General features: G+C 45.4%; 3 protein-coding genes and 1 long non-coding RNA gene across 10 annotated transcripts in view; 2 read left to right on the top strand and 2 right to left on the bottom strand.

The window, feature by feature from the left end:
• The window catches only part of PLEKHM3 (pleckstrin homology domain containing M3), a 159095-nt gene extending 150022 nt beyond the window's left edge, over positions 1 to 9073 (top strand). For all 4 annotated transcript variants that reach the window (XM_083842255.1, XM_083842253.1, XM_083842254.1 and 1 more), the window contains exon 9: positions 2687 to 9073. In XM_083842255.1, coding sequence (XP_083698381.1) covers positions 2687 to 2878 — 192 coding nt within the window. In that variant the 3' untranslated portion in view covers positions 2879 to 9073. The remainder of the gene's footprint in view (positions 1 to 2686) is intronic.
• The window catches only part of CCNYL1 (cyclin Y like 1), a 35408-nt gene extending 25390 nt beyond the window's left edge, over positions 1 to 10018 (bottom strand). Inside the window, exon 1 of one of the 2 annotated variants that reach the window (XM_083842308.1) lies at positions 9676 to 10018. In XM_083842308.1, coding sequence (XP_083698434.1) covers positions 9676 to 9913 — 238 coding nt within the window. In that variant the 5' untranslated portion in view covers positions 9914 to 10018. The remainder of the gene's footprint in view (positions 1 to 9675) is intronic. The other variant, XM_083842309.1, reaches the window with a different exon arrangement.
• Positions 10019 to 10373: 355 nt separating this feature from the next.
• METTL21A (methyltransferase 21A, HSPA lysine) lies at positions 10374 to 18963 on the top strand. 2 transcript variants are annotated; one of them, XM_083842327.1, is made up of 3 exons: positions 10374 to 10683; positions 17379 to 17490; positions 18489 to 18963. In XM_083842327.1, exons 1-3 carry the CDS (start codon positions 10669 to 10671, stop codon positions 18884 to 18886), a joined length of 525 nt encoding a protein of 174 aa, XP_083698453.1. In that variant the 5' UTR covers positions 10374 to 10668; the 3' UTR covers positions 18887 to 18963. The 2 variants fall into 2 exon arrangements, with proteins under 2 accessions (XP_083698453.1, XP_083698452.1); XM_083842326.1 differs by lacking the exon at positions 10374 to 10683 and adding an exon at positions 16950 to 17230.
• On the bottom strand, positions 10683 to 16874 carry LOC310901846. 2 transcript variants are annotated; one of them, XR_014586210.1, is made up of 4 exons: positions 16719 to 16855; positions 16504 to 16634; positions 14597 to 14737; positions 10683 to 11841 (listed from the first exon to the last, which is right to left on the bottom strand). It is a non-coding gene; the product is annotated as an uncharacterized lncRNA (long non-coding RNA). The 2 variants fall into 2 exon arrangements; XR_014586209.1 differs by lacking the exon at positions 10683 to 11841 and having other exon boundaries at positions 13244 to 14737; positions 16719 to 16874.
• Positions 18964 to 23072: the final 4109 nt, after the last annotated feature.

The following is a 23072-nucleotide window of genomic DNA, read 5'->3' as shown; positions in this document are numbered from 1 at the left end:
TGTGAAGAGAGGAACAGCAGTGAAAGGAAAGTAGACTTCACTGGCTCCAATTCCACAGTGGTTCTGCTGGGCACAGGATGCTTTCTGCTGGACAACGTTAGGTGTATCAGCACCCACAGCACACCAAACCCACAACATCGTACAACCAGATAGTTCATTAGTACCGTAACTCCAGAACACGCTGTGCAGACCCTGGTTCAAAACACTATAATGTGATCTGGACCAACTGTAACCAGGCTTCTTAAACCAAAATAATGTGGCATTAACAGAAACAGCACAGCTGATCTGTCCTGCATGAGACTGTGAAGAAAGAGAGATGCATTTTGTAGACTGCCTGCCCGTAGCTTCCCCATTCTATGCAGCCAGAGAATTTTAACCCTCCTTGCTTTACTGTTCTCCCTGGACAATGCTTTTCTCCGAGCAATGGAAAAATTGTCACATGGTTTGCTCATGAAACACCAAAAAGGAACGGCAATACGATTGATAAAGGAAACATAAGGCAAGAGGCAAACAAGGATGTGAGAAGAGGCAAAATGCAACGGGAAACACAGCAAAAAAAAGCCAGACAAAGAGATTAATCCACCTGCAACCAATTTGACTCACATCCAACCATAACTCCTAATACTTCATCTTGGTAGCACTTAAAAATCCCAAACCAAGATATCTAGCTTGAAAATAAGGATAAGTCTTGTTTAGGAGCTGCATCAGAAGACATATGACAGAACACTCAGGCTTCACAGGTAGCTAACTGAAAATAGAAGGGGAAGAGTGGTATGCCATGGGATGAACATAAATAAGTGGAAATTAAAGCATGCAGAAACAGGAATGACAAAAGTGACAGAAGCACCAGGATGATGCTAAAAGGCGAGAAAAAACTCCAAAACACTGTTTTAATGGCTACCAACTCAGCAGAAGTCAAACATTTTCCATCAGAACCTCACACTTTGTGACACTGAGGTGAGAAGGGAAGATTCCCACCAGACATGCAGTCTGTGGGAGTGGCACAGAAACGTTGCCGTCCACCTCTCCAAGAACTGCATATCAGAAGTAGCCTTTCCCCCAGCTTCAGGGTACTACCAGCCCTGTCAGATCAACCCCTCTCGCTCCAGTTAGAGCCCAGAGAAGCCAGAACTCTCTTCCCTCTCTCACCATCCTCGTTTTAAAGAATCACTGCAGTTTGCTTGCCCTCCAGACAATCTCAGCTACCCCTGCTGCTGCACACAGATAAGGACATACAGCCCCCCCAGGGCAGATCACATTGCTTGTGAGAGCAAACCTCCGTTTTTAGCTCAAGTTCTTATGTCCTTTCCTTGACACGAAATCTGCATGAAGAGTACTTTTACTCATCTATGCCACATAAGAATGCATGTGGGTTTTAGGAATTTATAAAGCTAACTACTTGTCTACTGTCTTACACACTTCCATAGGTGATTTCTAACTATGAAGAGCACATTTTACATACCGCATCATGTTACTTACATTATCTCCTGAATAAAGCTGACAATCAAAGATGTGACTAAGTAGCAGCCCTTCAAAGATTTCACTACTTTTGGACACTAAAATATTGTATTTCCTGTGACAGTTTTATCCCCATCCTCTGCTTTACTAGACAGCAATAACATTTTGATAGAGCACATATTTAAAGCATTAAATCATAAAACCATCTCTGCTGTAAATTGAGTTTCTTCCCTTGCTCAGTGGGTTGCTAGTTTTGATTAATGGTTGAGCTTCCCTTATTTCATCACCTAACAGTGCATAAAATATGGGAGTTACTTAACTCACAATAAAGATTTAAGAATTAAACCAAATCAGACCAACAAATTTGCCCATCCATTTCACATAGCCTGTTATTCCTAACAATAACTTCACATAAAGTAATTTGTCCTTTAAAATTATGTTACTCTATTCCCAACAATTTACCTACCAAATTATAATTCTGGTTTCTAAATCCAACCTGCTTTGTTTACTCTGCACCAACCACACAGAACATGCCATAGAAGCAAGCACACAAAGGTTGCTTCCATTTGCCTTCTCCTGTTATGTCCTCAGTGACACACAGCTTAATCTATCTTTTCAGCTTTCCACAGGTGGCTTCTTTCCCAGATTTGGGTAGAATTAAAGCATTTTCATCTCTTGTTTATTCATATTCAAGAAAATCTCTCTTCCATAACAGGAGGGACTCAAAATATACAAAGCTTGCTGTTCTAGTAACTAAACAAGCAAATTTGAATACATAAAGGACTAGATTTGTGGTGTAACAGTGCTTTTAAACACAACCAGCTCTAAGACAGGAAATCTATTTTGAGGGAAAATCTCGGTGAGGACATAATCTTAACTAATACTTTCCTATACACAGGTCCTTTAAAAACACTCCTAACTCCCCACTGCCCAGAGGAAATCAACTATTTATTTAAGAAGAGCAACCAAAACCAACCTACACAGTTGGTGTTTGTTCACAGAGTGACAGAGTGGTTGAGGCTGGCAGGGACCTCTTGAGGTCGGCTAGTCCAGCTCTCCTCCCCTACAGCTACAGCAGGCTGCCCAGGCCCAAGCCCATCAGGTTTTGAAAAGCTCCACAGATGCAGACTTCACAGCTCCTCTGGACAACAGGTTCCAGAGGCTGACCACCCCTGTTGTTAGTTGGTTATTTCTAAGGATCATGACTTTTGCATTTCTTAAACTGCAGGAGGATCCACACTGCTTTGGCCAGCCCCTGCAGCAAGATCCTATTGCACACCGGTCACAGGCCCTGTCAGGGAAACATGGTAAGAGATCTATTCCACTGCACACAGTACCTACTGCTTCTGGACTCAAAGAAATTAGGTTTCCATGCTGCGTACCTGCGAGTGTTACAATCACGTGCACACATTTTAACTAGGCAGAGCAGAAGGATGCCAGGAGCACCCAAAATTCCATGGTGAAGGCAGGACCGGTGAGAAGGAAGGAAACTACCTGTCTGTAGGAGTGTATATTGGAAGTAGAAGGAAAACAGTAGTTCACGAGTAAAATCTTAAAAGTAGCTAACATTTTGTTAGAAAGGTGTTTCTGGACTGCATCCAATGTAGAACCATTAACAAAGCCAAGGAGAAAGAACTACTTCCACGCTGCCCGCTTTTTACTGCCCATATAGACTTTTACATGGATCACAATTCACTACCATGATAAGATAGGGAAAAAAAATTAGAGCTGTGGAGTTCTGCTCTAAGTCAAAAATTTTCTACACATTACAACAATAAAATTTTCTACACGTTGAAGCAAGATCAACCAAACTTTCACTCATAAATCCATGCCAATAAGTTTAAGGAAAGCTTTCCCTGCACCAACATTTTGCATGCACGCTGCCTTCCTTCTCACAAGACGTGGCTCAGAAAGGAAATCAGACGAGTATCAGAAATCCCTGTATCACCTAGTGTCTACAGGCAACACAACTACGACGCACTGTACTGTATGTTAGGTGTCTCATGCCAGTCCATCAGGTGGCAAGTAACGTTTTTTTTTCCTCTTCAAATTGCTGACATGGATGCATTAATTCAAGCTTCACATGAAGTCTGGGCTTTTATTAAAGTTAACAGGGTTTCATCACATCTTTTTTGCCATTTTAGGCACAAGCTCAAACACAGTCACTCTTTAAAGTGGCTTTGTCGATTCTCAGCTTACCTGCATTTTGTTCAATAAAAGAACAATAACTATCTGTATACGAAACATGTCCAATGGTTTTAGAGAAAAGCTTTTTTTGGCTTTGAAAGAAACTGGCATTCAGCAGTTTATTATCCAAGTCTGACATGATTGATGACAAGCCAGTGTTACTTTTCACACTGTAAAACAACAACAACAAAAATCAAAACCCAACTACATTTGATTACTGTAATGACTGAAGATCCTTTCAGAATTCCCCAGGCAAAGCTGTGCTATACACGCACAGTTTATCAAGCACCGCAGAATGCTATCAGGTTGATAGCGGGATTTTTGTATCAGCTGTGGAAGTAACCCTGACACCTGCATCACCTACAAGTGGGATTTTCAGTTTTATTCATCTGGCTTCACTACCCATTTGAAAAAACAGCAGAGCTATTTAAGCACAGTTGTATCTTCTTTCATCCCTTCAAGTGGAAACAATTCAAAGTTCTCTTCTGAAAACATGATTTTCGTAGCAAGTGAAGTAAGAGTGCACATTTGAACTCTAACTGTAACAAAGACAAAACAGTAAGATTTAGAAGTCTCAAGATTAGTTTGTTTCAAGGATCTGCAGATCCAAGGTCTTGGTTCTTAATGTTTGGTAGTGCTTTCCTCCTACCACTCTCAGTAATTTCCTCCTTCTTCCTACATGTGGAAGAAGATTGTTGGAATCCTTGATTTAATGTGTGATATGAATTTGGGAGGAGTCATTTTTTGCTTTTTGTTGGCTCATGCAAGAGTTAGTTCCCCTGTTAGTCACCGTCTCAGTACAAGCTCAGCACACTGGAGAGAACAGATACTTCTAGCTACAAAACTTCTGGTGCTCTACAGCATCTATCCCGACAGGTAGGAGGAAAAACAGCAAGTCTCATAAAGAAAGCCAGAAGAGGAGAGGATCCTAGAGATAAGTTACATGGAAAACATAGTAATTTGAAAAAAAAAAAGTTGACGTGAAAATGAATTCAGTTTCCTTAACTCCGTAAGTTTCACTGAAACCCCCACATATTCCCCATTTTATGGGAATCTGAGTTACAATAGCTGCTATACTTTAAGTCTGAAGAAAGACACCAAAACAAACCTGCTTCCCTCCACATATGCTTCCTGTATATGCATTCCGTATCAGTGATTCTTAAAAACCTAAACTTGCTAGTTACAGAGATCTACGAGATTTGGTGGAGACAGAGGAGACAGACAGTGGATTCCTTAGCCATCAGCAATATCCACCCATAACAACAGAAATACAGACATGACAGTATGGCAATGTTTTCTTCTATTCCCAAATGTATAGGGCAATTTCAGCACTGCTTCTGAAGGACTTGCCAATCCCATCACTCCCACTATGTGCACTTTTCAGGTCATTTCATAAGGCATTAGGTATCTTAAGCCAACAAGTTGGAAGGTGTTTCAGGCTCATAAGAGAGTCAATTCTTTCTCATTTGTCAAGACCCCACACTATTTGTAACTGCTGCAAATACCTAGTTAATTCCTAGTCAGCGGTAGGAAAGGGATATTGATATTTCTTGGGAAAGGAGAGAGAGTTACATAAAAGTCTCAGTTTATATGGGGAAGAGGGGAGCAGGAATAACAGGGACAAATATATCTACTGGCTTCCATCCCCAGTTTCATAGGAATCTAAGCACACAACTGAACAGGGCCACAAGAGACAACACAAGATGGTTAAGTCTCTGACGCCAGCAGTTTTCAGCACAGGAAGAAGCTGATTCCTTGCATCAAAGTGTTCATCTTTTTTTTTTTTTTTAAAAAAAAAAGAAAAACAACCTTAGTAACAATTAAAGCAGGATTTTTTAAAAAAACAACATCCATATGCTTTAAGCAAGCTGACATTATACAAGAGATGAACGAACAAACAGAACTTACACCTTCTGCAAGGAGGTTTACAGACAACTTATTGGTGAAATCAGATCACAGATAATCAATATATTCGAATATCTCTTCATCTCCAGCACTGTTTAGTAAGTCTGGCATGTAGGCAACTTGAAGCTTGCCCCTTTCAGTGCAGCACAGCTTCTGGAGAGCCAGAGGTAGTTTAAAAAAAAAAAAAAAGGAAAAGCAAGTTCATGGGTGCTTGTAAGAGTTACGCTAGGCACTAGTCTGAGCCTGTTCAGGTAAATCTCACTTTATTCTCTATTAACTCTCCTCTCAAATGCCCCCTAATATTAGTTTTCCCATCTAGCCTCCAGGCAATTATCTTGTCCCACTCAGCACCTCTCCTGATCCCATTTGCTTTTCCCTCTCATTCCTGATCCTCTTTTCCCTTCATTCTCCAGCCCCCAGCTCTTCAGGGGAAGGTACCACATGATTGTGTCCCATCAGATCAGCAGGTCAGCAATCCTCCACTTGGTTCATGGAATCAGGCATGCCCCTGATCAAACTGCTGCACTCAGCAAACAGCAGTGCTGAAAGGAGATAATATTTTCAAGTACAAATGAGAAAAGCCTGCCAAGTGAGGCCTTCTTCTAGTTTTATCAAAGAATTAAAGAATTTATGAAAAACTAGATCTATGTTTAAACACAGGAATCTGGCAAGAAAACGTCAACTGCATGAAGTTCTCCACAAAATAACCAGAAAAAAATCACAGGAAAAAATAATAAATCCCTAAAATAAAGGTTATCAGACACTCATTTGGAAAAAAACAGTAATCGGCACAACACAACCCAAACACAACGTTAAGATCAAAGAGCTGCTGATTGTAAAACTAAGCAGGAAAGCCTTCTTGGTCAACTCCAACTGCTTTGGACTGCTGCTTGCACACAGAAGGAATGAACACTTAATGCTCGGCTGAACAATCAACTAGCAGCTTTAGCTTTTGCTTTTAGCTTTTGATATCGAACATTAACAGAAGGCATGAACCTATTTAGAAGAAACTATCAGTTTTCCAAATTGTGTTTGTTCCATTTACTTAATGCAGCTTGGCTTAGAGTATCAAACCATAAATGCAGGCTTATTTCTCATTCAGAAAAAAATCTGCACGAAATAGGTTATAGCTCAGGATCTTGATAACAATAAAATACAAAGTCATCCTTTAAATTCTCTTAGCAGCGGAACCAACAGTCTATTCCCATTTGAATCAACTTTTGTTGAAGCATTACATTTTCAGTTTCACAGTATGTTTTATCTCCCTCCCACTTACCCTTCCTTTTTTGTCTTATATAAATACCACCTCATAACCTTTCTTGTTTAATTCTGCTTTGACATAGACAATCTAAGCAGTTCTGACTGGAAACCTTCTGGAGCTGGCTAACCACCATAAACCCTACTCCATCCCCTGAGGAGTACTTTGGATAAGCATTCTATTTCTAATTTTTGACAGCAGTTACTTCTATATTTTTAGCAATGAGATGTAACTTATGTATTTCAGATTTATATACTGTATTTCACACAGTATATTTGTCCTTTTCTTCCCCAAAATAAATGTCCATGAAGTAATGCTTATGAAATACAATGCCTGCTAAGCAGTAAGCTGGAGAAGCATCAGAATAATCCCCATTTAAGAGTGCAGACCTGTGAGGACCATGTTCCACTTGCTCCAAAAAAATGAGACAAAACAATACCAAAAAAAATATCCAAAACTCAGCTGGTAAATTCTGCATTCCTGATAACCAACACATTCAATTCTAGCAAAACAAGTGGAAAAGGATTCAGAGATTTAAGAACAACAAACTTTAAAGACAGACATTTAAGGAATTAAGTCTCCATGACATTTGGATGCAAGTTTTCTGATATATTTAGCTGTGCTCTTAGAAACTCCTAAAACTGTGCATCACAAAACAGAAATAGTCAAGATTATATTGATTTCTTTTCCCCCGTAGCTTTTTATTTTTCTCCAAAGGATACAACAAAAGGCCAGTTAGTTGGTTCTGAGGCTTCTTTTACTACAAAACTGGCTTATCTTAGCTAACCATCATATTATACACTAAAAAAAAATTATAGAAGTAATATTATCCCTCAAATTAAACTGCTGGACTACCTACCGCTACAGCAACAAACTCATGTTCTGTAGTAGCCAGCAGCACAGAAACGTGTAGGCTGCCTGCACGGTTTGGTATGCTGACAGCTTTTATATCCTAGAGTTAAGAGGGATAAGCATAGGTACCTGGTATGTGTAAGTGCTGCGTTTACAGATTTAACATTTTCATAGAAGGTCTTAAACAGACAGCAGTATCGCTGACAAATTCATTACAATGTCTGTTTTGTAACACTTCATTTCAGACTTCACAAATAACGTTTTATGTTATGAAGTTGATTACTTAATTCTATTTGGTTAGCACTTTAATATGTTCAAAACAGACACGAGATACTTTAAATCTAACGTTCAACAAACAGAATTGTATTTTCGTAAACATATCAAACTCTGATACTTTCTACAGCCCTAAACAGTCACATCAGTCAGAAAACAGTGGACAAACAGCATTCATCACTTGCAGCAAGATCTACTTCTGAGACCATGCAGTCAGAAACCTCACACCACAGTAAAAGTGATCTTTAAAACCATCTAACACACAAACTATCAGTGCTAAATTTAGGATTACCTCCATCCTCAAAATCCAAGTTCCCATAGCCACAAAACTAAAGTTTGTGATGAACAGCCACTACCTTATTCCTGGCCTATACACTTCTACTCATGTCTGCAAATTAAAGTAAATAAATAAATAAATTAGTACTTCTCTACTTTGAGGCCAATTCTGGCATTTGGATGAGATCAAAATTAAGCCTAATTATTTAGCACTGCTGACATGATCACATACTAAGGAGTCAATCAAATACAATGCTTATTCCTGAGCAGACTTATTTAGCTTAGGCATTTCTGCTTGGCTTATTAGAACATTTAGAGAGTTTAGCTCCTTCTCACTTAATGAGCATGGAAGAGTTCAGACGTTTCTGCAATATCTTCTCGCAAGAATAAAGTTTTATTTCTCCTAAACGGCAAATAAAATTTCTCCTGCTATATTGCACAGCTGTCTCAAAGGAGACCCAGGGAGCTGACTGTTCCATCTCATTTCTGTAACAGCTGCACCATGCAGGGCTGTGCAGAACCACGCAAGTTTAATAACTCCATTTCTGAAGGTTTCCTCACCGTTATGCAGCCAGTTTCTCTACCACCACCAAAAACTTGTTCACAAGCTCGATATGAGTACGGAGGGCCAGTAATGATTGTTATTGTATGCATCCTACACTAGAGATGTCAGGCTATTTATTTTTCCAGCTGAATATATTTCATGTAGGTGTGGTTATAATTACAAAGAGGAATAGCAAAGCACTTAATTAGAGAAAGTTTTGAATACCATGAGCTCTTCCACTATGCCGTATGCCTGCAGAACCACGTGAGCTGACAGGCAGACAGGAGCACCCCTAACCAGTTGTCTCAGTAACTCTGCCACGGCACAAACCTGCAAGCACGTCTGAAGAGGAGTTACGCTGGGGAGCGAGCCTTTGCGACACCCGCACTCCAGGTCTGATCGGAAGGGATCTGCACAGCAACACGTACTTCGCTTTTAGCTGAAGGAGAGCAGGCTGGGGGCACGGAGGGTGGCATGAGGAGGAACCTCGGTGCCAGGCAGCTCCGGCTGAGCATCCCACCCCGCAGGGCTGGGCTCCGAGCCCCCGGTGATGTCAGGCACACAGCGCCGTGCTCGCCGTGCCCTCGCTCCCCACACACCCTCTTCCTTCCTCCCGCCCGGCACAGCCTGGGAACGCCGCAGCTCCCGCCGAGCACGGCGCTGGAGGCCGGCCTCCCCCCGCGGCCGGGGGCGCCTCGCCGGCGGCCGGGCCGGGCCGGGCCGTGCCCCGGGGGCGCTGGGCGGGCCGGGAGGGAGGGAGGGCCCCGAGCGCCGAGCCCCGGGCGGAGGCGTCGCGGCGGGGCAGCCCCGGGGCGCGGTGACAGCGCGGGGGGCCAGAGGGACACGGCCGGGACAAAGCGGCCCCCTCCCGGCTCCCTCCCGCACCCCCCCGCCCCGGGCACCGGCCCGCGCCGCCGCTCACCATCCGGGAACTCCCGGTCGCTGATGTGCTGGAGGTGGGGGCCGCCGCCGCCGGGATCCGAGTCCCCCGAGTCGGCCTCCGCCGCCGCCGAGCCGCCGCCGCCCGCCGCCGCCGCCGCCTGGTACGCGTCCGCCCAGCGGTCGGGCCCCGCCGCTGCCCCCCCGCCGCCGCCGCCGCGGGCCCGGCCGAGCTTGGGGCTGGCGTCCGGCGACACGCAGCAGGTGACGGTGTTGCCCATGGGGCTCCGAGCTCCCCCGCCGGGCCCCGGCTGCGCGGCTGCCGGGATGGGGCGGGGGGAGCCGAGGCGCCGGGCTGGGGAGGGGCGGGCGGCAGGAGGAGGGACCGGCGGGGCGGGGACGGCGGGGCGGGGCGGGGCTCAGCGCCTCAGCGCCGGCCGCGCGCGGCCGTTGGGGCGGGCGGGGCCGCGCGCGAGCCCCCCCCGCCGCCGCCCCCTGCGCGCGGCCACCAACGGCCCTCGCGCGAGCGGCCGCCTGCCCCCGGCACGGGGAGGGGAGGGGGGCAAAGGGGGGGGGGGGGGGCGGCCCCGCCTCGCTCCCGCCCAATCGGCCGCCGCGTGACGCCGCCCCGCCAATGGGCGCGGGAGTCGTCACCGGGCCGGCGCCGCGCCCTTCCTGGCCCCCTCTGCCCCGCCCCCGGGCCAAGCCCCGCCCCTCGCCCCTCGCCCCGCCCCGCCCCGTGCCGCGGCCGCACGTGCCGCCGGCGCATGATGGCGGCCGGGGCTGCCCGCGGGGCCTCGTAGCCCCCGTGGGCGCGGGTGGGTCCCTGCAGGGCGCACAGTGAGCGAGCACTGCCCAGCCTGGCAGCGCACGCGGCAGCCCTGCCAGCTGTGGTTCGGCTCGTGGGCTCACAGCTCTGGCTCCTTCCTGGCCCGTCGGCTCCCCACCCGTGAGCCGCTGCCGGCCTGTGTCCAAAGCACGGCCCCATCTCCCAGACGGGTCTTCACGTTGCCTGCCTCAGGCCTTCCCCACAAGGATGGGTTGCCAGGAGGTTGGTGTGCGTTTTTATTTAACTTCTCGGAAAGCTCAGCGCTTGAGCTCGCAGCCGCGTGGCTCTCTAGCCCCTCGATTCACCACGCACAGCCGTGCCTCCCTTCACCCGTGAGGAGCTTTGTCCTTGAAAGGAGACACCTGAAGCCACCGCTACCAGCTCCTGTCTGCATAATGACTCTTGAGAAACTCCAAAATCTGCAGGCTTGCTTTTGCCCACACAACCTGCAGTGAGCCCTGAGAGTCTCCTGAAGAGACTGCAAGGAAACTGCAGGATTTTCCTTAAGCCATCCAGCTTCACGCTCAGCATCAGTCCCAGAAACGGAGACCAGCTCTTTGTGAATGCTTGGTTGTGCTTCACAGGGCCAATAAGTTTAAATCCTCTCAATTGTGCTCTTATCTTCACCTTGATATAGTGCTGCGTATGCTTTTCCAAGGCTGTGTGTCTCCTCGTCTGTGGGGAGATAACACCAGCTTTGCGACGTGTTTTCATCCATTTATCCCTTCTTAGAAAGTGTCTCGGCTGCAGAGAAGGGGTGCATTCTGATCTGACTCTCAAGCAGTCTCTGGATAACTTGGAGAAGGGCCACGACATTGTCTTTTCCTGGAAACATAGCTGCAGGAAGAATGAATCACCAGGTTGAACCTGTATAACCAACTGAAAACAAAAGCTCGGGCTTCTGTGTCTCACTGTTGCAAATAATGGGGGGAAAAATAGGCATCCTGTTTTGAAATCCACTACCAGCTGACAGGACAAAAATATTGCAGGCGTGATTGTCTTCTGAAGCTGACATGTAACATAAGACCATGGCCATTTAAGGCAAAAAAAATGAAGCAAAACAGTAGTTAGGGAAATAGATCCAATGCTTCCTTGAGGACTTGAATAAAAAGTAACCAGCGAGGTTGTTCAGAATACACAGGGTGGGTTTTTAGTAGCCCTAAATTTTCAGTTTTAAAGTCACCTCCTGGAGTATTCTTGGCTAGCATGTATTCACCACTACCCAGCTAGCCGGGGCTGGGAGGCTGTGCTTTGTAGCGTGAAGACAGACTGCAGCACCAGTGTCATTGATTAAATTCGTACTTTTGTCTCTGCAGCAATCCAAGATGTCATTACAGGCAGTGCAGGGGTTTCTTTCCTAGCGTGCAAACATCTGGGTCACTGCAGTGATACCAATAGAACAAACATACGGGAGTGAACATTTTTTGACCTTAGCTTTTCTTTTCTGATCCTACCTTTATTTTGTCTTAAGAAAAAATAAAATTAGCTTTGCAGTTATCAAAGGCTAAGGAGAACAAATTGCAGCTGGTAGAGTTAATGGAGACTTCAATACCTGAGAAGAGAATTTGAGATGTGCTGAAGTCAAGAGCAAAGCCTGCAAAGCTGTACTTTGTGTGCTGCTGGGCAGAGAGCTGATCGAACAACTATTTTGATGAGCCAAGCGTTAGAAGTAGCTGTTATTGCAGGTCATGGATACAGTTTTCCTACCAGGAAAAGGAAAACGCTTTCCAGTATTTTAACACAAACATTCACATGGATGTGTGACTTCATTCAGAAGAGGCAAATTGCATGAGTAAGCCCTGCAGTAAGTTTGTTTAGGGTAAACTTCTAAAGGTTTAATTCCACCCTGGGCCACCAAAGCCTGGAAAGAGGCCCGCAGAAACCTTTCCTGCAAGGTCTAAGGTACATGAAATTGCTTAGACTTGACTGTTGCTTTTCTCCATTGTCTGAAGGATTTTGTTTCTAAACAGTGGAGAAAAGCTGCTAATATCATCACGAATTAAACAAACAAACAGAAAAACCCCACATTTTTCTTAAGCTTGATTTCTGCTTGGTGTAAAAAGAGTAACCATTGCACTGAGGCAAATGCTCCTGCATCTCTATGAGTGTTCTAGTGGCTGTCTGCCTATATATAGACAAATACTGGTTTTAAATTGTTTTTAATTAGTTGTTGTTAACTACTTTTAAATACAGTACACTGCTTGCACTGTAACTTCCCCTCCAATTACATAACACTGCACCTATAGAACTCATCAGAAATTTGGGGACCTAAAATTAAGCCTTTAGATCCATATTCAGACTCGACAAAAGGGTATTTTTTGCAGCATTTTCCCTGCCCCAGCATCCCACATGCCAGCCACACGTCAGCCCGGTGTGTGGCCATCAGCCGGCTGCAACAAGCACAGAAGCTGCAGGAGGAGGAGGGCACCGGAGGGCCCAGTGCTGCCCAAAAGCCACCCGTGTGCACACTGATGGCCACTCACACGTCGCTCATGCTCCGGTGGGTGAGGCGTGCTCCTGTCACACGGCCCAACACGTGGCATCCTATGGCCTGGAAGTCTGGCTAGTAGAGACCTGCATGAGGCTGCAGATCTGTGAGCATCCACAAGCACGTTTGTAAGAGGAGGTTTCCAGCAAATGAAGTGCAGTTGTTGCTTATGGAAAGGACGATCTGGCTCATTTTGCTTTTTGTTGCTTAATTAAAACTTCAGAATAATGTCAGCCTTCAGAACTGCAAGGCATTTGAGAGATCAGTCACATAATTCCACTAAAAGCTAAGTGATTTTTCTGTAGCAAGAGATTTTAATAAACATGGTGATTATGTCTGACAGTTTATCAAGATGTGAGGTTTAAGGTGTGAATGCAATACTACGGATGGGAACTATTCCTTCTTCAGAGGCCCCAGAAACTTCCTGCATTTCAGCTCATTTGCTTATGAAATTATACATCTTCGTATTTTTTCTCATTACTTCCATTGTTTAATGTAACTTTGTGTATAAAGAAAATGACAGTGGATGATACCTTACATTATTTTGATATTTAACATTTTTCAGTGATCTTGCTGAACCAGCAAGTTATAATGTCTACAGATAACCTGCCAGTTTCTGCAGAAGCTTTAAGTTTTCAGTTTTAATTCACCCTGTTGGTTTCAAAGATGATCCAGATCAGTTCAAGCTGAGGCTGTCTTAACTCTGTAACTGCAAGCTGTGATGAGCCAAATTAATCTCTGGTTTACTCCCTTTTCATTTAACAAAAAGCAGTTCACCACCCCATCTATCTCAGTGGTGTAGAGAATCTGGAAGCTCCTGGTGAAGATTTAAATGTAAAAGTTGTTAACCATTTCACTGCTAGTCATTTGAATGGGCACTTATGGTGACAGTTAAGGAGAAAGACCGCTTTCTTTTGCGAGTTTTCCTCCGTGCCTTGTGTTTGCTAGTTTTCGTTGGCTGATGAAAGTTCTTAGCAAAACAGACATTTGTCAAAACTTTCCTTCAAAGACAGCTTTTGTTTTTCAGTGGAATGACAACCAGACATAGATGATATTTATTTAGAAAGGAGAGGATTAGACACGTATGACCAGAAGTTTCCACACAAATAGTCACTGCTAGCCTTTTGTACAACAGAACCATTTGGGATAAGGCGTTGCTGTCAAAGGGTTATCAACAACACAGGTTTCCAGATACAGAGTTAAAAAAAAATAGATTGCTTCTATTTATACCTGCCTTTGCCTTGGTAACCAGAGACTGTGAGATGGATGCAGTATTTTCCCCACATTGGGGATGGTAATATGGTACATGCAGTGTCTGCAGAGCCATCACAAGAACTGTTGCATTCACTTCTAAGGGAGGATTTTAAACATTGAGCAGTAAAGAGAAAATTTCAATAAGGGAGGTATATTAGTATGGCTTCAAAACAATTTGCACTCGTTTCCAACTCATCTACTTGATTCTTTGATCTTCTGAGTATTACAAGGACCGCTGCTCTTAAACGCTTTTTTAAATTACCCAAAGCATCTTATTGGCATCTGAGGTAGCACAATTTACTTACAGTTGGACACATTATGCCTTTGTTCTATTAAGTAGTCGAGTGAGATAAGAACGGACTTAAATCAGTGTTTCTTTTTCCTTTAACTCACCCTTGCTTTCCATAAAACGAGCTGTTTCCTACTTTGAAAGTTTATCTGCTGCTTAGGTGTCTGTCTTGCCTTCTTCAGTTTTAAAAAGATGAACCAAGGTATGTTCTTGCAACCTTATCGTTGTGCTAAGCTCTCACCCTGCTGGGAGAAAAAGCATTTCAGTTCTGGACAATTGTTTTAGGCCTAAAATTCTTTGTTGTTTCATTTTCCTTATCATTTTACTGTCAGGAAGGGTGGGAAAAAACACATCTTTTTCTCTGCCACTATAATACTTGGGTATTGTAACTTAGAAAATAGATTTGGAGAGGGAAAAAGTTAAATTTAAGGCTCTTTCTGAGCTTTTAGTGCACTTGATTGCCTTTTAATAGCTTCACTATCCAGTTCTAATCTGGAAAGTAATTCCTGACCTTCTGTCTAAGGCTCATGGAAGTCAGTGCCAAAGAAACATTAGCAGGGAAGAAGGGAAAATACTTCTGGGAACCAGAGCAGGATTGCTAGAGAACCTGCTGATCTCCAAAGATATTCAGGGATATTTGTCTTACAAAAACACATTCTTGAGAAAAAAACATTCACTACCTTATTGTCTTTGAGAACAAACGTGTACATTTTCATGTACAGCCTCCTTTCACTCTAGTTACTATTTGGCCAGACTCTAGGTCTTCCAAAATACCGCAGGGGAAGAAAACTGCTGGGGGTGGGGTGGGGAAAGGAGGCGATTAGGAGCACTGGAGCCCTGCTGCACTCATCCACATCTCCTAGGCTGGAGATCCCAAGGCTGGCATGTGATTTAGGAGGTGGAGGCAAAAGATGCGTGCCATTTGGGAGTTTCTCTCGATTTGCCTGATGGTGTAGTTTAAGCACAGTGTAAGTGAATCAAAAACTCATCCAAGCAGAGTTCTTATTTCAAGTGTAATCATTCTCATAGCTTTTCCCACATTGCCTATATAAATAATTAAAAAAAAATCAAGATAATAGCACAAGGAGCTTCAAACTCTGAAAAGCAGAAGCAGTGGCAAGGGACCAGCACTTTAGGACATAAAACCACAGTAAGCTGAATCATCGCACCTGCTCTGGCATGCTTATGAGAAGAAGTCTGAGTTGCCATAAGACAAGTATGAACTGGTTTTGGGCAAATGAAATACTGGTTTTCATTCCCCTACAGTAGCAGAACCCTAAAAACAAGCTTTGGTTCCTGCTACCCCTGCGCAGCCTGTAATGCTCTTCCACAAAGGTGTTCATGAATCTTGAGCCATTCAGTCGAAATCAACGTCTTTCGCATGTAACCACATTTGCTTTCGTCTGCCAGCCAGATTCACTGCTTCCTGTGGGAAAGTGTTGGTTTTTTTTTTTTTTTTTTTTTTTTTTTTTCTGGAGCTGGTTATGCTCCCCAACTTTGAGGGCTGGCCTAACCCTTCTTTCTGGTGGTGACACAAAGAGCTGCCGAGCCACACAACAACTGGAGATGGCCACAGGGAAGCCATGCTGCTCCGCGGCCCCACTCCCCCAGGCATTTTTCTTGTGGCCCTCTGCACACAAGGTCTGGCTCCTTGCAGGGGCTGAGGAACATGTCTGGAGCTACTGTGCCTGCGGGTGGAATACCTGCAGCAGTGCTTCTAGAGAGCTGGAGTGCGAGTGCTGCCAGGACGATTCCCCAGCCCTCCCATGGCCTTTAGCAGGCTTTGGAGCAAGTTCAAGTAACTGGGTATGAAGACAGACAAAGGAGAGGAGCACTGTGTTGTTTTGCCAAACAAGATTAAATGGAGCCAAAGGTGAAGAGAAACCCATGCACAAACAAGGCAGCAGGAGCGTTAGCACCACACTCCCACTTGAGAGCAACTCTGGCTTTACTGCCACGGTCAATATTCTGGCCAGATGCACAAAAGGAGATGTGTTTCTGAGATGGTTACCTGGTTATTGAAGGACTGCTTCCAGGTTGGTGATGAGTACTTGCGGGGGCCATGTTCACAGAGCTGGCAGTGGGGGATAAGGCTGGGAGTCTGGACAAATCTGTTTCCTTTATGGCAACTACCTCAAAACCCTGAAAGAGAAGAAGTAAGCTGAAGCCACAGAGAGGCAACAGAGGCAGCAGACAGTGCCTCACAGAGCATTTGGCATCTCTTACCTCTTTGTATAGCACCTAGGTGTCAAAAAGAGAAGCCCACCAGCCTCCTCGCTCCCAAGCAAACTGGTACCACTTAGATGCTCACTGGGGTGTCCCCCCCCGCCTCTTTCTTTCGTGTTTTCCATTTCCGCCCTCATTTTTTTTTTTCCTTTTTTCTTTCCCTCCCCCCCCGGCCCGTTGTGGGACTCCTACACCCAGCCCCGAGCCCGCTGCTGGCGCTCCGAGCCCCGCCGCCAGGCCGCGCCCCGCCTCAGGCGCCCGGGGCCCGCCACGGGGGAGCGGCGGCGGCGGCGGGAGGCCGGGCCGGGAGCGGGGCTCTCGCGGGGGCCTTCCCCCGGCGCCTTCCCGGTGCCCCGCGGGAGGCCGCCGGCATGGCGCTGGTGCCCTACGCGGAGGGCTGGGGCCTGCAGGGCCTGCGCAGCCCGTGGGCCACGTACCGCTTCGCGGGGCGCACCGTGCGCCTGCGGCAGGACTGGCAGCGGCTCGGCGTGGCGGCCGTGGTGTGGGACGCGGTAGGTACGGGCCGGGCGGCGCTGCTCTGCCCGAGCTGCTAGGCCTGGCCTTTCCCATAACCTTCTCCCTTTGTGTAAATCAGAAACGCAATGATTGAGCGTGACTGAAATGAGCCCTGTGCTTAACTGGCCTTGTCTCCTGGCTTAGGCTGTCGTCCTGTGCGCGTATCTGGAGATGGGAAGCATCGATCTCAGAGATCGGTCTGTGATTGAGCTGGGAGCTGGAACCGGATTGCTGGGAATAGTGGCCACGCTGCTGGGTAAGGGTTCGTTTGTTTGCTTTAAGCAATTTACAACTGTACTAAAACTGCCACTTTTACATCTACATGCCTGGTACAGAAGTTAATACCAAAGCCACCTATGTGAACTGGGATGTATCCTGCCTGAGTCATCTTCCTTTCTTGTTAGACTTCAGAGCCTGTTGCATTATTTATTGTGGCGATGGTGCCACTGCAGTTTACTTTATGGTGGGACCCTTGACGCCTGTTACCATGGTAGTCAGCTCCGCAGCACTGAGTTCTGCAGCTCTCTTCCCCCAGGGAGCGAGAGCTGTACTTGCTGTCTTCCACTTGTCCTAAAATGCAGCACGGATGAAGCTACAGACAGAAATCACTCTGTGCTTGTGTGAGCCTTGTTAGCCTGTCTTGCAAACAGGGAAACCAAAGTCTGGAGAAATGATTTACCTGGGATCCGTGGCTGAGGCAAGGACTGGGTACTATGTTCAATTTGTGCTAGCTGTCCCAGACTATCTTTGTAATTCAAAGCTCTAGTAACTGTGGAAGGTGCTGATTGAAATAATAAAAACAGTGGCATGACCACATTTTGTCAAACTGCTAAATCTCACAGGGATAAATTTCATCTGACCTGTGAAATAGGTTTTCTAGCTGCCTGTCTTCAACAGAACAAGTAAGGAATCAGAGCAGGTTAATTGTAGCAATCCCTTTAACTTTGTTGTCACCTATGGAAAGGCAGAAAGTAACTACTTTCATGCACTGAGAAAAAGCTCCAGAACACTTTCTTTGTTTAATCCGACAGTCTTCGTGTGAAAAATACTCTATATTCTTAAGTGACTGATGAAGAATAGGATGTGTGGAGACAGTGGGCTTTCTGCTTGTTTTGTTCTTTTGTTTTTAATCAAACAGCTTAGGGGAATTAATAGCATTTAACAGGAACTAAGGAGGCTGTTTGACTTAGAGCACTGTATTCCAAATGCTGTGTTTACAGACATTAACCTGAGACAAACTCTTGTACCACCTAGGTGCTCATGTTACCATCACAGACAGGGAAGCAGCACTGGAGTTCCTGGAGTCAAACGTACAGGCTAACTTACCTTCTGAACTCCATCCAAGAGCTGTGGTGAAGGAACTGACTTGGGGAAAAGACCTAGGTAACTTCCCTCCAGGAGCGTTTGACTTCGTCTTGGGTGCAGACATCATTTATCTGGAAGAAACTTTTGGGGAACTGCTTCAGACATTAGAGCATCTATGCTCAGAGCAAACTGTGATTCTTCTTTCCTGTCGTATCCGCTATGAACGGGATAACAAATTCTTGAAGATGCTGAAAGGCCATTTCTCTGTATATGAGGTCCACTACGATTCCAGTAAGGACATTCATATCTACAAAGCACAGAGGCACAGTCACAAGGATGACTTTTGACTCTATACTTTGTTAATAAGCCACTGATACTGTTCAAACCTCTCCTAGTTTCTATTAAATACAATTGTTCCTAAGCATATAATTGCAGAGGTTGTGCTATTTCACCATCTTCTTCCACTTGGTCTGACACAGCAAGGATTGTACTTACCTTCTGCTTGTTGAATTTCTGCTTCATTCCTTAATAACAGACTTATAAGCTCTTCCACCGACTTTTTATCAAATGTAATTTCTGAAGCTGATTTAAGCTGCAGAAGTCTCCATGCGTGAAAAATGTCATAAAAAGACCTGTTGTTTAAAATCAAATGACACTTAACTTCTGTGGGAAACTTAGATTGGGGATTAGAATAGATAAAGTGGGATTTTTCCTCCTTATAATTTCAGCTTTAGAAAAGTAAAGTAATATGGAAGAAATATAAACTAAGACTGCAGCTCCAAATGCTTTAACTCTTCAAACCTTCTGCACCTTTAAAGTTGCAGTAAAAGAAGCTATTCAAAGGGCAAAACCAACAAAAGCAGATGCTATAAAGTTACTCTATTGCTGCCACTGCAGAACTGAAGAGGCACAGGGAAACAAGGGGTGGGTCAGTAGAAGGGAAGGATCAACATTGCAGAGTAAGCCAACTTGGAAATTAGAGGTGATTATATCTGACTTGCGAGTGTGGATGCGGTACTGAAGGTACAGGCCTGCGGTACTGAAGCAGTCCTGGTTCCTGGGTTGTCCCTAACAATCTAACTGTCCCTCACACGGATCAAGGCTCCTCTGAGCAGATAGAAACGTGTGTGCGCCAGCAGGGCAAGTAAAACAAGGAGACTCAAACTGCTTTTTAAATACCAGTCTTTGACTCTCAGAGTACTACTTTTTACTTTCTACCTCAATTTGTTTTATGGGTCACTGTCTCTGAGAGCAGTTATTTAGGAGAGGAAAATGCTGCTGTAAAATCTTTATAGTTGGGGAAATGTATTCTTCTACTGCTGGGGAGCTTGAGGCTTGAGACATCTAGATTTTGGCATGCTTCTGGTGCACAGATGCTGTTCTAAGTTACTGAATTTTTATCTTAAGCTTTTGGAAATACCTGTGTGTTTATCCCATAAAACCTACATGATAGGTGCAGCTTGGAATCTGAATCACACCACGAGCAGATTTCCATCTCTTTCTAATGGTGGAAGCAGGAAACTAGTGAAAGCAGTGGCCTAGAATTTTTTTTTCCTTTAAACTTAACCCGGGTCAGGTTCATGCATGTCTTTGGCACTGACAACAGCAAAAGGCAGCAGCTGCTTTGGGCCATGGATGTAACAAGCTCTTTATCTCCTCTGCTTCTATCAAACTTCCCAACTGGAAAAGATGCAGAGGGTCTGTGGTCCAGAAAGGACAGGTAGACTGTAATCTGGAAATGACACATTTGTCATTACAGCTCCGATCAATGAGGCCCAAAGGTCTTGTTTCATCACTGGAGAGTCTGTCAGCTGTTTTCAGCTGAAGTTTTCTGCTTGGCTCTGAACTCAGCCCGAGGGTGGATGTTTTGTAAAACACTTGCTTACAATGGTCTGTTTAGAAGCCACATGGTGTCACTAAAACAGTACTTACACAGCTTGCTGGGAATCTGCAGTCTGAAACCAGAGTTTAAGTCCTTTGAGGGAATGAGGACAGCAGCTTTAATTAAAAACAGAACACAGAATGAGTTTTGATGTGCCAGACATAGCATTTTTTGTCCTATCAACTGAGTGAACAATGTTTGGGAAAAAAATTACAAGCCCTCCCCATTCTGTTTCTGTATAGTTTTTGGAATGTGACTAAGTTCTCACCACTCCTCTTCCTTTTCCTCCCCACCGGTGCTTCCTTCTCTCTTAGCTTGCCTGTGGTCACTGCATATTTTAGCTTCCCCTGGGGCTGGAGCTGGCAGAAAGCGGAGGGCTGGTTCTTGTGCCTGGGTGTGCACGTGACTTGGCCCATGGGGAAGATCTGCTACCTAGCCATGCTCAGCTCTCGCAAGAGGCTGCAGCTTGCACTGTTGCCTTAGCAGGAACCTGCTTAAGAAGCCTAAACAGCACAGAAGAAAGCCTAGGTAACAACCTATGTGCTGTTAAGAAGGGGGTTTTGCTCCAGGCCTTGCTTTGACAGTAGAAGGTCTGCATTTTTAAAACAAATCAGTTTCACTGTATCACTTCCTAATGTTTAGCAGCTCACAGCATGTTTTCCTAGAGCTGCTGTTACAACCCGTAGCTTCTGAGAGCAGGAATGTGGCAGAAGAGACCAGGCCTGACTTCTGCAGTGCTGCTGTTGCACAGGAGCTCTGCAAAGCCGAGGGAGTATGTTCGAAGGCACTGCTGAAGAAATGCTGCTGCTCATAAGTAAATACCTGTGGAGCACAGCACGAGACAGATGCTGGCAGTTCAGGCGAGTGCCTTGCCCTGAGCTGCAGAGATTTTGGTGGGCCCTCCCCACCCAGTGAGCTCCGAGTACAAAGTGGCAGCCCCTGAAGGGGACACCTTGTCTTCTGACCACCACTGGGGTGCAGGCACTCCTTTAGATTCAGGAGATGAGACCCAAATCTAGGCAGACCAAACAGAGCTTGCCTCCTCTCCCTCCCATAGCAGTCCCTTGATGCCTGCAGACCCTCTTTTTGCATTGGGTGAGGCCGGCAAGCTACGGCAGGGCAGAACAGGACAATGTCTTCTTAGGTGCCCTCTGCCCCTTCACAACAGAAGGGAGTAAAGCACGTGAGTTGATGCAGCAATACAAGGGCAGGGATCCCCTTTGCCAGTGTTAACTAGCAATCTGAGGAAAGGCGAGCTGTGGGGTGAGCCAGGAGAGAGAATGAAAAAGGGAGGATAGGAATACTGCTGCTAGGCCGCCACCGCAAGCACGTCAGTTCTGGTTGCTTTTTAAGCTACAGTGTTCAGTGGCAGGCACCACCCGTGAGAACTACTCATCTGAAACCTATATCCCACTCCTGTTCAGTAGTGCTCACACCCTTCTTCACTAGCCAGTGAGCAGTGCCTTCTGCTGTCCCAAGCCAGGCTACACAGCTTTTTTATATTCTCATTACACATAGCTTCAGGCAAATGCTGGGTGTGAACCACACCAGACATGTAGGACAGAAGTAGGACAGGTGTAACTGCCCAGTGAGCAAGCACTGAGAGCACCTCTCTGCAAGGTCACCTGCAAGCCTGAGGTGGAAGCAAACTCTGGTGTCCTGACCGATCAGTCCCAGGTGAGCTTCTGATGCAGAACGAGATGATGCACATTAATGCTTCAGCAGCTGTATGGCATTTATGCTAACACCCTGCCCAAGCACTTTCTGTCACTGTGTTCACCCTAGAACTAGAGAAATCGCCATGATTCTCTTTTGGGTGGTTCCACTACATCAGTCCTGTTTTGTGACATGATGTGAACTCACCTGGAGGGAGGACCTGTTTGTGCATCAGTCCGTGAGTAGTGAGGCAGTGCATAAATAGTCTCGCAAGAGAAAAAATACTCACCCCAGGGAGAGGATCCAAGACACAGGAAAGCGATTGGATAGATGTGAACGTGATGTGAATTTCTGCAGTCATTCCTGAAACATGTCATGCTGTGAGAAAACAAACTTTTCTGAAATGTCATTGCAAAACTGAAGTGGTGTTCAATTAATATAAAGACATGGACTATGATATTCAACTCTGTTTTACGGACAAAGAGCTTCGAGGTGCAGTATCACAAGAATCGGCTTTACTAGATGACCTACTGACTGCAGGCGGACCTGCATTGCCTGATTCTTTCAGTGTGAAATTCAAGACAAACTGCATTTTTATCTTATGGCCTAATCCCTGTTTGATTCTCCTTCATTACCGAGATGTGGATTTTGTGAACAAGTATAGGAATGTGATTATGCAAACGCTTAGTTGTGAAAACTACAAAATCCCAGCCATAATGAGCTGACCTTTCTTCTTTCCCTTAATTTCACTAGAGGTGTGTTTGCATCAGTACTGAATTTGTTCTTCTGGCTTTTATCCCAGTGTTTTGATCCAGCCTTGCAGATTACATAATCAAGTTACAATCTTTGCAATGCTTGCTGCCTTCTGTTCTGTTCTTAAAATCAGTAGTACATGGCTTACAGGAATGCTTAAAAGTGGGAAAGACAGCATATTTAAACTGTGAAAAGAAAAAAAATCTTTCACACATTATTAAACAACAGAACTAATTGCCACC

Source organism: Anser anser (assembly GCF_964211835.1).
Source record: "Anser anser genome assembly, chromosome: 6".
Classification (NCBI taxonomy): Eukaryota; Metazoa; Chordata; class Aves; order Anseriformes; family Anatidae; genus Anser; species Anser anser.
This window is presented reverse-complemented; position numbering and strand designations above follow the sequence as displayed.